Source organism: Herpailurus yagouaroundi, unplaced genomic scaffold (genome assembly GCF_014898765.1).
Source record: "Herpailurus yagouaroundi ecotype Mexico unplaced genomic scaffold, PumYag 28, whole genome shotgun sequence".
Taxonomy (NCBI): Eukaryota; Metazoa; Chordata; class Mammalia; order Carnivora; family Felidae; genus Herpailurus; species Herpailurus yagouaroundi.
Genome location: NW_024412376.1, coordinates 100,747,713 through 100,758,126, shown reverse-complemented (window position 1 = coordinate 100,758,126; position 10,414 = coordinate 100,747,713). Strand labels below are relative to the sequence as shown.

The 10,414-nt window shown below is 37.9% G+C and overlaps 1 protein-coding gene across 1 annotated transcript in view; it reads left to right on the top strand.

Moving 5' to 3' along the window:
• LOC121033581 (vesicle-associated membrane protein 714-like) overlaps positions 1-483 on the top strand; it is a 31,565-nt gene extending 31,082 nt beyond the window's left edge. The window contains exon 6 of the mRNA XM_040480045.1: positions 275-483. Coding sequence (XP_040335979.1) covers positions 275-412 — 138 coding nt within the window. The 3' untranslated portion in view covers positions 413-483. The remainder of the gene's footprint in view (positions 1-274) is intronic.
• Positions 484-10,414: the final 9,931 nt, after the last annotated feature.

The window sequence follows — 10,414 nt, the reverse complement described above, 5'->3', positions numbered from 1 at the left end:
ATTAAATATTTCTTAAGTAATACATATTTATTAAATATATTTATTAAATATTAATTTATTAATATTAATAAAATTACAGCTGAACTCAATGAGGAAGGCACCTGGAATCTTGGTGCATCATTTTATAAAAGCTGTGCAGACTTTGTGGGACTCTCTGGGATTGCTCAAAACCAAGTTAATCTGTTCTTTTACATAGCTTTATTAGGTATTGAAGTGTGTCCATTAATCCAGATACAGAAAGAAAACATTAAATTTGTGTTTATTTTTATTTCAGGCCAAAGAGTCCCAAAAAACAAGAAAGATTCTCAGGAGGATATGGTGGAAACACTTCAGAAAGATTATAATCATCACCGTGGTAATTCTCCTCTCAATCATCATCATTCTTTTAAGTACAAATGTAATACCAACCTGACCCTGACCCTTTTTCTCCCCATCCCCAGCAGTTACCAATAAATTGTTGTGTGTAAATAGAGAGTTCTACAATCAACAATTATGAAATAGCATTCTCCAGTGGTAGGAAGACTGAAGGAAGAGGGTTTTGGAAGTTTTTCCTTGTCCTTGTAGTGTGCTTTATTAATTTTCGTACCTCTTCCATTTCTGTAATGCTGCCAGTTTTTTCCCCACTGCTCCAGCTACTTCCCCAGCCTCTCTGCCCTTTGTTAAGATTAAAAGCACAAACCCTGGAATCAGACCACTGAAGTTTAACTCTCCACCCTGCAAGATACCATCAGGTGACTTTGGACAAGTTGTTTAACCTGTGTGTTTCCTCATCTGTAAAAGGGAGCTAGTAATAATACCACATAGAATTATGTCTACCACATAGTAAACGCTATTTAAGTGTTAACTATTACTTAACAGGAAAAAAATGATTGCATTTTTGGCATTAAATCCCTAATATTTTCCTTCTTACTCAGAAGAAAAATGACTGTGATCTCATTAATTCCCTTAGAAATAGAAGTCTTGTGGTGCCTGGGTGGCTCAATTGGTTGAGTGTCCAACTCTTGATTTTGGCTCAGGTCATAATCCCAGGGTCATGGGATCGAGCCCGACATTGGACTCTGTACTGAGCATGGAACCTGCTTAAGATTCTGTCTCTCCCTCTCTCTTTGCCCCTCCCTTGCTCGCTCTCTCTAAAATTAAATACAAATAAAAATTAATGACTCTTCACATGAGTACACAGTCCAGAAATAAACATTCACCTCTTCCACAGATTCTTTCATTTGAAATGACTACTCACACCATTGTTTTATACTAGACATTTCCTTGGGTAACGATTTTAAAATTAGGAAGCTGTATTGTATCTCCAATAAACCTGGAGATTTCCTGTCCCATTTTACCACCCTAATAGCTTTCCCCCTACATTTCACTCAATAACCTCAAATCACTAAGATATCTAATAACCAAAACATCCAGCTTCACTTTGCAGTTGGTAACAAGGTATCATGAGTTGTTTCTTAAATGGGAACTTGAGGTCTAAAGTCAGTTTTAAAAATCACTTAGTGATCCATGGGGAAGAGTAAAAACATGGGTTCCTATCTGGTAGATAGCTCATTTTAATTCTAATGATCAAGTATCAGCACTTTAAATAGACACCAAGCTTGTTATTCCTCCAGCACAGTATCACCTTTCCATGCACAAAGTATTTTTAAAGGATTTTAAATGTTAGAAACTTTAGAGTTTCTGTAATTTATGTCAGGAAAAAACAGGTGTTATATTGAATATGTACTCTGATATAATGCACTAAGTGCTTTGGAGGAGGAATGTCTCATTAATTTTACAATGACATAAAGAAGTAAAAACTATTTTTAACATTTATTTATTTTTGAGACAGACAGAGACAGAGCATGAATGGGGGAGGGTCAGAGAGAGGGAGACACAGAATCTGAAACAGGCTCCAGGCTCTGAGCTGTCAGCACAGAGACCGACACGGGGCTCGAACTCACGGACCGCAAGATCATGACCTGAGCCGAAGTCAGCCGCCTAACCGACTGAGCCACCCAGGCGCCCCTATTAAGTATAATGTAAGGCACACAGAACAGTGCTGTGTAAATATTTGCTCATATTATCTTTATTTTGCAGATCAGAAAATAGCCAAGTTCAATGACATGTTCAAAGTCACACACCTAGAAAGCTGAGATTTTTATGAATTCAAGTCCTGGCTGTTGTATATAGGAAATCTGTATCTTTAACTCAGAGTATATTATCTGACCCCTCAATTGTGGTCCAGATAAGACACATGGGAGTATTTTTGCTTTTTGTAGGTTGGTAGGTGGTTGGGGGGGGGGGGGGTAGAGGGGAGGAGACAGAAATTTAAAGAGAAGCATTGTGAGAATTGCCATGTATTTTGCTATTATTTTTAAAGCCTATATAATGTGTTTCCCTTACATTTCTGTAATATATTTATAAAACAATGTATTTGTTTCCTGATTGCCAGTGAATACTAGCATATGTGTTGCTAGAAGACATGAACCTAAAGATCACTTAATCTACCCCCTCCCCAATTTTACATATTAGGATGCCAAGACCCAGGAGCCTAAAAATCAAGAGCATGTTGTGACAAGCTTCTCTCCACTTGCAACACAAATAATACACAAGCTATCACTCTGGTTCCAGGCTATTAAGTCCCACATAATGCTGGTTTTCCCAGTCTTAGAACTGTCTTAGAGCTTAAGAGTTAGGAAGAAAAGCACTCGTTTAGTAAGGAGTGTTTATCTGCTATTTATGCTACATCTGTCAGAAAATACCTGAGTAGATAGAAACAAATATTAAGGCAATGTTAGACTTTTCATTGATTTATGCATCCAAACATTGTTGAGCTCCCACTCTGCACCAAAATAGTTCTAAAACATTACAATTTTATTGTAAGTTACCACATCAGTAGAGATAACTGATGTTTGAGAAATTAGTGGCTATACACAGAAGTGTAAGAAATGGACCTAATCCCAATGGAAGCGAACATTCCAGTTGAGGCAGCAAGACTGAAAAAAATCATAAGCACATTTAAAACAACGCCTATTTAAGTGGCACATTGTGCAGCAGAGAATAAATTCAAGAAAGATAATGATCAACACCAGCTCCAGTCACTGATGGAGATTTTGTGGGTTGTAAGTGGGGCTGGTAATTGGATCTTACTAGAAATTGAATTTATCTTGGTGTGCCTGGGTGGCTCAGTTGGTTAAACCGTATCTAACTCTTGATCTCAGCTCAGGCCTTAATCTCTGGCTTGTGAGTTCAAGTTTGGATTCCATGCTGGGCATGAAGCCTACTTAAAAAGGAAAAAAAAAAGAATTTATCTCAATAGGTCAAGGCAGTCAACAGTAACAGTTAAAACACTTAACTATATGCCAGTAGCTGTTTAAGTACTTTACAGATTCTTTTTTAATCCTCACAACCCTGAGGTAGGGACTCTTATTTCCATTTTACAGATAAGAAAACTTGACAAGCTAGGTCACTTGCCTGACTCCACTGGGCTAGTAAGAGAGAGGATTAGCAAATTAAGACACTGCTTGCTGTTTGTGTGTTTGGGGGGGGGGGGGGTGCAGAAAGCAGAGTAGGCCTTTGGGAGTCTAATCATGCACTCATTCATGAAATGGCCTGCAACAGAGCTCAGCCTTTGGTTCTCTTCATTTCCCACACTCTCTAGGGTGCTTTTATTTACTCCCATGACATTCCCTTCTCCAGCAAGTAACCTCTCTTCTGAATTCCAAACCTTTTTCCAACTCTCTACTGGATACACCCACTTAGGTATCATGCAAACACCTTAAACTTTAAATCCCCAAAACTCAACGATATCTTCCTCCATTCCCCACAAAAATGCTTCCTTGACCTTATTTCTTATTTATAAAGGCTTTTACACTATTCTGTAATCCAGAACCTTCTTAGCCTTTCTGCTTATCTCAAATTACTCACCAAACTCCAGGGACTTCTACACTAAATCTGAAGGTTCATAGCCAGGGAAGCCCAGAAGAGTTACAGAAGCACAAGTGGGAAGTCCTAGCAGATGCCCAGGCAAACTGCAAAGGGCACTCATCCCATCTTGGTAGACAGCTATGTGTATCTACTCCCCACAAGCCTGGCCACATTATACTCTTCATATTCAGACTCCCCAGCACATATAGGTATTAACATTTGATACCTTTTCCTATGTGTGATCTCCATAGCTCTTAAACATGGTCATAGCAATAAATATGAAGCTTTGGTTTTCAACTCTCAGACTCAGGGATCTTAATAATATAGATGCCTGGGCTCTCCCCCCTGAAGATTCTACTTAAGGCTGGGATAGGGCCTCCAAGTGTGTTTAACCTTACGATAAAGTTGAGAACTACTAACTCCAAAGCACATTCACATGCCTATCATCAAACATCCGTATCTGAGAAATAATTTTCAGTTGGAAAACTGATGCTTAGACAAGTTAAATTTTATTTGTCCAACATCACAGGGCAAATGACAGAGCTGGACCTCAGAAACATTCTTTTTTTCAAGTCTATTCCATCGAATTATGTATTAAACTAGAAACTGCTTTAAGTCTGCTAGACAATATCCTATACATTTTAATAAACCTGAAAAGATGATTTTAACTTATTTTAAATAAGTACATATTCTTGGGGCACCTGAGTGGCTCAGTGGTCTGACTCTTGATATAGGCTCAGGTCCTGATGTCACAGCTGTGAGATGGGAGCCCCAGAGGTCAGGCTCTGCGCTGGCAACATGAAGCCTACTTGGGATTCTCTCTCTTTCTCCCTCTGCCCCTCCCCCCCCCCCAATATTTAGTAGGAGACTTCTAAAAAAATAAAGTTAATATTCTCATTATAGAATCATGGCAGAACCTAAAATAACAGAACCCATTATTTAACTTGGCCTGATTTTATAGAACAAAAAGGCAAATCACAAACTGGTCACAGAGATCATTTGTGAGGGAGTGAAGACCTTCTAAGCATCATACCATGACCTGCCATAATATCAGCTTCTCTCTTGGCAGGCCAGAACTAGGAACGACCCAAATGCCTCAGAATTCTCGAGGAACACAATCATAGGAAATGGAATAGTGGAACAATAATGTTATGTTAGGTTTCCTCTGTATTCAGAGTAGGAATACCTTGGCGAACATTAGTGCAACTTTACACATCTAATTCAATTTGCCATCCTCTGAGAAATATATACAAGTCTGCATAAATAGCAGATGCCTACCAGCACTTTCAGCAGTCTCACCACATTTGACAGCAAACCCAGTAGAGGACAGAGACTGAATATCCCCATACAGAATCTTCCTTCTCTCACTATCCTTCCTCCTGAACATTCTGGAGAAAACTGAAAATGACCCTTCTTTCTTCCATTGAATTCAGTGACTCTTCAAATTAAGAAACTATTTGACCATTTTGCATAATCTTTCAAAAGAATCCCATCATTTAAAACTGTTACATTTTAAATATGATAGTTCTTACCTTTTCAACTAAGAAAATAAGACCTGTTATTTCAAAGTATTCATCCAAGAAGGGAAAGCTTAAATTGAAAAAAAAAGAAAGAAAAACAAAAAGACTGCAAAAAATGCATGAGTGCTGTAAGAGTTTAATTGTAAGACAAAAGCACTACATTATAAATTTGAACATAAGTAATCTTCCAGAAAAGAAAATTTAGTGCAAATTAAAACCCCACTAAAGCCCACTATAAACTTAATATGAACTCTAAAAGTAGGCTTCCAGAAATGGAAACACTTGGCTCTAACAGAATTTGCTGGGGGAGAATAGGTTTTGAAAATGTTAAATGGTACAGAGAACATCACGTTAGTGTGAAATCAAGTCAACCAGGTACTAAAAAAAAAACAAAAAAAACAAAGACATGCTGATAGGTCTTAATACATAAAACTAATTGACTAGTAGTAGCATGCTTTATTATATATCAATGATTGTAGAAGCAATGTACAACAAATTTCTGAGCATTTTGAAGTTTTCTTTATTGCCTTCGCTAATTTAACTACACTTGTAATAGCCAGAGACATCTTCCAATTTTTATTTTAAACGGGTTCTACTTAGTGAGATTGGCAAGTGTCTTCTAAAAGTGTGATTAAGCCTTGTGTAATCCAAGGCCATCCATACAACAAAGGGGAATTATATAATTCCTTTTCTTAAGTATTTATTCAAAGCATCGCTTCCATGACATGTTAAATGTCGCTTTTAGGTTAGTAACATTAACAGACCTCTTAAGTTTCTTCAAATATTTTATTTTTCAGAGAAATGAGAGAGGCAGGAAAAATAACCTCGCATTTAAATCCCGAAGTGCAAACAATGTAGCCTATCCAATTACAAAATAAACTGTATACCAATTAACCTTGAAGTTTAAATGATCTTCCTATCCAGTGACTTAAGTTTCTCAAAATAGAATTCAGTAACTATCATTGTTAAATGAATTAGCACCTCCCCTAATGCCTATTCTGTACTTTCTCGGAAGACTTTAAAGAATTCCTCTTCTGACAAGTAAAGTAACTGATTTGGACTGTTAACAACAAAGAACACCTTGCTCTTAAGATCTAATTCTTATGAAGCCATCACCTTTTAAAAGCAGTACAGTAATTTTGCAAGGTCCTTTTTTCATGCCCTTAGAGCCCCCTTCTGTCCCCCCAAATTTACAGGGCTTACTAGGGTAAATTAACACTCAGCAGTCACCCACTGCTGTCTTCCTAAATTGCATAGTCCCTTGGATACCACAGTTGTTACCTAAGGCTACTTCTATACTACAGCCATTGAAAATAAGAGGCTGCTGGAAATTACTAGAGAATCTAAAAGATGCTAAGGATAGTGGGACAATATGTAACAAGCCCAACCCAAAACTACAGCAAGTCAATTTCAGTTACTAATTACCAATTCACAATGGAATGGATGAGTGACATCAGTGACAAACTAAAGTGGGGCAATATGCAGGCAATAAGGAAAGTGTATCGCCTATAGTTAATTTAAAAATCATAAAACCAACTCCCCACGTTCCCAGCCTACTGCTACTTCCACCACATCTCTTCCCCCACTTGGTACACTATTACTCATTGTCATCTCGGTGCTCACCTTCAGCAGCACACATACTCATTATCATCTTGTACACTCATTAGAATGCCAAGTCTTTCTGATTTTTTTTCCAAGCGAGACTTAAGGGATCATGATTAAAATGCTTGAGTGGCATTGTTTTATGAAACACACACCTTTGTCTTTACCCGAAATAAAAGTAAAAACAAAAAATCTTTATGAAACAGCATTATTTAACCATCTTAAAGCAACAATACCTAAAACTTTAGAGTAGCGAAGATCACTTGGAGTGGAGTGTGAAATCCAAGTTCCCAGGCAACACCTAAACAATTCTGATTGATTCCGATGTAAATGGGCTCAAGCCTCTTTGAAATGAGGATTATAACTAACCTTTCTCCAATTTTACCAGATTATAGGCAACTGACAGCAATTAGCAGGCCAGGCAGATTCAATTTGCACAATTGGATATTCATCTTGCCAGAATTATTTCAGCCATGGAGATTTTCAGGCTAGACTTCAACATGGCCAGCAGTGAAGAAAAGATAAAGAATGCACTCAGCTTGCCCAAAGTAGATAGTAAAAATCAGTTTTTATGAATAATTCGGAGTCATGCTTAAATGTTAGAGAGCTGATAAATTAGAAGTAAACTGCTCCCAAAGAAATTTACTCACCTAGATTTTGACATTTCAAGTTAATGTGACCCCAAGCCAAATAAAATTATACATTTCAGAAAACCAAAATTTGCTGTGGTAGGCAGTGGGTTCAGTTTTGATGTTCCCAATACCTCAAAGCCATAAGGTATTTTTAAAGTACAAGATAACAATTTCAAAGAACTTTTCCAAGCAGTAAAAAACCAAAAGTGCATATAGAATGCACAGGCCTTTTAACTTAGATGCTAACGTTAATGAAACCACCTTTCAAAATTACCTCAGCATGAAGGACACCTGGACAGATGTTCCACATAATGTATTCTAACTTGTGCACATCAATGAAGCAACTGCCATCCCAATGTGCAAAGAGTAATGTAGTAACAAAACCTGTAACCTTATAAAGCTCATTGAAGGTTAAGAAAGGAATAAAAGCCCAAAACCCCAAGAAGAGAGATTGTAACTCACCTGGTAGCACACACCTAGTAAACCAAAGGTATCAAAACTTGAACTAGGCCGGCAGACCAAGAAAACTCACACATTACTTGAAAAGAAGGAAGATTGACAGCTCTAATCAGTCTACAAAACTGGTGGAGAACTGAAATAAAAGCTACCTAACACTGTCCATTAATAGAGATTGGTTCCATAATAAACTAACAAACTACATACGAAATTTATTGGCCAAATTCTGGAAGGTATTATTCTAGAACACTATCTGGATTTTAATTTACCTGCCCCTTTATGTTCTCCCAAACCTTCCGTCACCAACCACCCCCACGCAAATAAAAAAGGCTGCTAAAAAATAAGACCCTATCACTTCTAGTCCCTTCTGAAATCCTACTAAAACCCGTTACTTTAAAGGGCGGGGGTGGGGGGTGGGAGGTGGAGAGACAACATTTAAAAACCTTGAGGACAAAGAACGGGAAAGGAGACAACAGCAACAAAATTTTGGAAATTGCAAAGCTTATGAACAAGTGGTAATGGACTCGACCAACGAGAAAACCAAATAGGCTGTCAGCAATGAGGATATCCCTCCCAGACTGTACCACAGAACCCCTGCAAAGGCTTAGCAATGGACAGCTCAGGTGCCTTTAAAAACAGGTAAAAGGAGTAAGAGGATTGGTTCAAAATGTTTGAAAGTTAAACCCCTAGTTCTTCTGTATTGATGAACAGAAACCCATTCCTGGCAGAAAACTGGAGTTTATCTGAAGTACATAAGAAAAGGTGGTCTTTGTACTCAACAGGCATAGCGTGAAGAAAATAAAGTACTTTACTTGTTCAGAACCCTCAGCCGTTTTCCTTCACTGGGATCCCAAACACTGGCAGCCAGTTTTTTGCATTTTTCCACCCTTCTGGTAGGAGAGTAGACAAAGACTTCTGGTGAATCTGACCAGGTAGGGAAGGCCCAGAGGCTGCAGGGCAGGGGGGACGGTGTGAGGGAGAGGGGGAATATCAAAGGGTTCCTCAATAAAACGACAGAGCACTTAATAGTCAGATCACTTGGATCTGACTTGAATCCCAAAAGTTAAACCCTAGCCCAATCCACAACATCCAATTAGCTTTTAAATATGAGCCACAGATCACCAAACATTTGAGGAAAATGTGTAATATGAGAGGCAGAAGCTCAAGCAACAGCAAAGTATCTTGGAAACAAACCTTTAAAGTTATTCATAACCTTAGAGATGAGAAAAAATAATGCGTCCATGTAAGAACACGTTGCTAATTTATAATGAAGGTGAGGGGGGAAGGTCTTAGAAATTAGAGCTAATTAAAACCTTAAAAAAAAAACCTGTAACATAGAAGTTGTAAAAAATCAACATACTGCAACGGAAAACAGAGGTCCAGGGCTCACATTCAAATAAAAATTCCAGAGAAAAGGAAGATTGGGGTGGTGGTGAAGATGAGCAAAGAACCATTTCAGCAGCATTTCCCAGAACTGAAGAGCAAGTTCACACAATGCCAACACCCCACTGAGTGTGCAACAGAATGGATGAAATAATCCCATCATAAAATTTGAGAACACTGGTGAATAGAACTAAAACCTTGAGCAATTTTAGCATAAAAATACGTCATATGATCAAGAACCAAAGTGCCATTTGATTTCTTCACTAAACCTAGAATTTTTGATCTAGCAAAACTAGTGATCAGTTAAGAGGCAGAATAGACCTTTTTTGGGAAGGTCTCAGAAGCAGAAAGATGGGCTGCACAAAAATAAGGCCTGAAATTCAAGGGAAGTTAAGGATCTTAAATTGACAGCCAAAGGGAAACCCCAGAACGATGGCAAAGTCCAAACACAACAGTCCTTCAACAATTTTTAAAAGGCAAGGATTTTAAATTGGAATACATAAGAAAAACACGAAAGCTGATAAACTTGCTTACATAAAGGGAGAGATTTTCAATTCTATGAAGTTTGGAACTAAAAGTAGTGTCTGGTACAAGAACATACTCCTCTAGGTCAAGACTTAATGCCTGAAATGGATCAGAGAATAGCATGTCAGTGGGACTCAGAATATATGGAAACAAACAGTATAAAAACCTGAACTCCGTGCAACTTTTATAAAGTCAGAAGTGGGGATAATCATCCCCCCCCCCACACACACCAAAATTAATTATTAAATTACCGGGGGTAAAGAATTAAACCTGAGTACAGCTTTAATCTGTTTTCTACTAATTAAATCTGCCAGGTCAAGGGCCAGAGTGAAATCTTAACACTGTAACAAAACAATCAAAATCAGACAGCTTTATGTTAGCCAATGT